Source organism: Pantherophis guttatus, chromosome 3 (genome assembly GCF_059756535.1).
Source record: "Pantherophis guttatus breed Tessera chromosome 3, ASM5975653v1, whole genome shotgun sequence".
Taxonomy (NCBI): domain Eukaryota; kingdom Metazoa; phylum Chordata; class Lepidosauria; order Squamata; family Colubridae; genus Pantherophis; species Pantherophis guttatus.
In genome coordinates, this window is record NC_142065.1 from 164313901 (window position 1) to 164317699 (window position 3799).

At 37.7% G+C, this 3799-nt stretch overlaps 1 protein-coding gene across 1 annotated transcript; it reads right to left on the reverse strand.

The window, feature by feature from the left end:
- Window positions 1-224: 224 nt before the first annotated feature.
- On the reverse strand, window positions 225-1575 carry LRRC30 (leucine rich repeat containing 30). Its single transcript, XM_034429504.3, has one exon. It carries the CDS (start codon window positions 1304-1306, stop codon window positions 413-415), a length of 894 nt encoding a protein of 297 aa, XP_034285395.1. The 5' UTR covers window positions 1307-1575; the 3' UTR covers window positions 225-412.
- Window positions 1576-3799: the final 2224 nt, after the last annotated feature.

Consider the following 3799-nt stretch of genomic DNA (forward strand, 5'->3'; position numbering starts at 1 on the left):
CAGTAGCAATGGCATATATATGTGAGTTTTATGCATAACATATTGAGTAAGAGTTATAGTCACAACTGCATAACAGCTCAGTTCATGCCCTTTAAAATAACACCAGTGAAGCCTTACAGAAGAAGAAAAAATATTTAAAATCCTGTTGCTATTATTTTAATTGACAATTAAATACAGATAAATATTTAAATTACTGGAGAGAGTTATTCTGACTCTTACATCAGTATTCAAAGGATACATTTATTTAGGAAAAAAAAATATTCCATAGACAATGTACCTGTTTCCAGAAAAAAAACCCAATTATAACTGTATTCCAGTATCTGTTTTGTATATTAAAAGCCATTGACCAGAAAAAAATAAATGGCAGAATTGAGGCATTTCTACCAGATCTGTTCCAAACCAAGGTATATATTTATGCAAGCTGACTTTTCTCTTTAAGGTATTTGTAGAGTGCATTTATTCCTCCATCTATAATTTGTGGCAATGGTTTTGACAAAGGATTGTGCAAAATATGGAGTCCCTTATCCAGAGGATTCCAAGCAATTTTGGGCAATCGATTCAGCAAATAAAGTTCATACGGAAGTACTTGTATAGCATTGTAATCAACATTTAGCAATTCGAGAGTAGTGATTGAGCAGATAGACCTTGGCAATGCATGAATGTTGTTAGAGTCAGCAATCAGGATCTGCAGTTTGCTTAGAAACTGGACACTGTCTCCAATGTTTTCAAGTTTGTTGCAGCCTACATGCAAAAAATCCAAATTTCTCAACGCAAACACACTCATGGGAATATAAACAAACCTATTGTTGCTCATATTCAGCTTCCTTAAGTTGACCAGTTCTGCAATGCTAGAAGGGAACCAAGAGATGTAATTGTGTGAGAGGCTCAAAATTTCCAACTTCTTACAGTGTCCAAGCTCCAACGGAACTTCAGTCAAGCAATTCATATTGGCAAACAAAACCTTCAGATTCCTAAGCAGTCCAATCTCTTTAGGCAGGGACTTTATGCGGTTCCCACACAAGTTCAGGACCACCAGCTGTTCAAGTTTCCCCAAAGCAGGAGGAAGGGCCACCAGTCGGTTGTGTGAAAGATTCAATTTCTGGACTTGTGGTAGTCCCCATAAAAAGTTAGGTGTCTTTATCATCCCCTTCATGATGAGGTTCAGACTGACATAGTGCAGCCCACGCTTTAACAGTGTTTTGGGATCTTTTCCAGAAAGAAGAGTTTCTTCCCAAAGAGGTAGCTTCTGGCTTTTCTTTAGCATTGTGCTTTCTTCTCCTTGATCCTTGGAATTCTTTCCCCCCATAATTTTCTTTCTTTTGCTGCTTCTGCTGACCCAAATTTCGTTTTGTAGCTGCCAACTATTAACACCTGGTTAAATCATTGAGCTTTCAGAAGATTCCTATAACAAGAGCAAGCCAAAAAGGTATGCATCCCATAAGAAGAAAACTTTGCATCCTAAACTACTTCTGCAACCAAGAAAAGAATATTCCCTTTTCCAAAATGGGCTTTGAGATGTTTGTCTTGATGCTATATGCTATCATGATACTGACAATCCTGTTCCATTCAAAGTGAATGCTGCCAGGCAGCTGTCACTGTCATTTGTCTAGGGCTTTATTGGATAGATAAGCATCCTCATTGCAAAGAGGTCACTTCAATGCTGTATATAACTTTACCATGTCAGCTTTCTTGAATATTTGGTGTATGAGGTAGCAGCAAGACAATTAGGAAGAGTAACTATAAAAAAACCATGGATAGAGGATAATCTCTGTCCCCACCCCCACCCCATAATGTTTATTCAGCTGAGGAACGACTTTCCTAGTAACTTTGATGTGGAGTTCCAAATTGTAATGGCTTTGAATTCTTTCATGGTGTTCTTATTTTGGGGTTCCATGGGAATACAGACATGCCACTCAGAATCTACTGAAGTTGAGCAGCCAATAAATGTAATTACATAAGTAATAATAGTAATGTCCTTGGGAAAAACTTGATAGTGAATACAAATGGCAAATCCAGTCTAAACATCTGACTGACAGTGTAACAAATCAGAATGCATGTACACACACACATACACACACAAGAATACATATCCCAGTGGTGAAATGTAAAATTTGTTACTACCAGTTCTGTGGGCATGGCTTGCTGGTGGTGATGGGGGTAATATGACTGGGTGGGCATGGCCAACTTTTTTTTTTTTACTTTTAAAACCATTTTTTCTATAACCTCTTCTATAACCCGAAGAGGTTGTAAAAAAAATGCTTTTAAAGCCTCTGACGATCCCAGCTGACTTGCCTGATCGTCAGAGGCTTTTTTTTTCTTTTAAAAGCCTCTGATGATCCCAGCTGAGTTGCCTGATCGTCAGAGGCTTTTTTTCTTTTAAAAATATTTTTTATAGAAAAAATGCTTTTAAAAGCCTCTGAGGTTCCCAGCTGAGCTGCGCGATCGTCAAAGGCTTTTTTTTACTTTTAAAAGCATTTTTTCGGCCGAAGAGGTTGTTTAAAAAATGCTTTTAAAAATTTTTAAAAAAAGCCCTGGTGATTGAGCGGCTCAGCTGGGCATGGCACACATTTTTGCTAGTGGTTCTCTGAACCACCCGCCGCCATCGCTACTGGATCGGGCGATTCTCCCAATTGGGAGAATTTCACCCCTGATATTTTGCAATGGTTCTTTTTGAATGGAAAGTTTACAATAAATCATTCTATTTTATACATCTAAAAATAGATCTGATTTAGGATTTGTCTCCTCATCTACAAAAATACAACATATACTTTAAGTTGTACTGTTGTTGTTACTATTTTTTTAATTGCATTTTTACAATTAAACAAATCTTACTCACATCTTATGCATAACTGCGACCATTTACATACCGTAACATTCCAATTCAAATACATTCTATACATTTTTACTATACATTTTAATTCTACTTCTATTTTGTCTATTTCTTTTCCATTTTTCTGTTCTCAATCCAGTCATACCAGTTCTCCCATATTGTGTAGTATTCCGTTACTATTGCTTTAAAGACATGCTTATTTCTATCTCATCTTAGTTTTAACTTGGAATTGGTTAAAAAAGAATTATATCACCAAAAACAGCCCCAGTCTGTCTGAAATGAAAAGAATCCACTTCTTTGTCCATGCCTCCTTTATACTGATATGTTGTGGAATGGCAGTCCAGACCGAATGGATAATGGAGAAGAGGCATTGTGCCCAATGGGCTCCTGCTGTTTATAGTCTATGCAACCAGTTTAATAAGTTAACAAAAATAGGTGCCTTGGGGAGCTGATACCTGGTGGGTGAGTTATTTAATAATGAGAAGGCAGCTAAAGAGAGGGAAAGGAAAACAATAATTTTTCTCCAATTCAAATTTTAAAAACTTGATGATCTCTGGATTAAGTTTTTTTTTAACTTAAGTCCTCCTTCAGCTTGAGTGTGAAGAATTTTCTCATAGTAAAACTAAAACTCAGTTAGACTGCACTAGTAGAAATATTGGAAGAATCCCTAGAGCCGTGATGGTGAACCTATGGCATGCGGGCCACAGGCGGCACGCTTAGGCCTCTCTGCCGGCATGTGAGTCCTCACCCCAGCTGAGCTCTGCCACCGGCCACCTGATTTCCAGGTCTCTGCAGCACTGTTGTTTAATCAAAATGCAATTAAAACACTATACAAGCCATTGAGAATATAACTATACACATCCAACAGGAACAGAAAGTGCCTCACAGGAGCAGATAGAGGTAAATCCTAGAGTGGCAGGAAATGCATCACTGAACAATGGAGATGAATGCTAGAGTGGAATAAAGCTG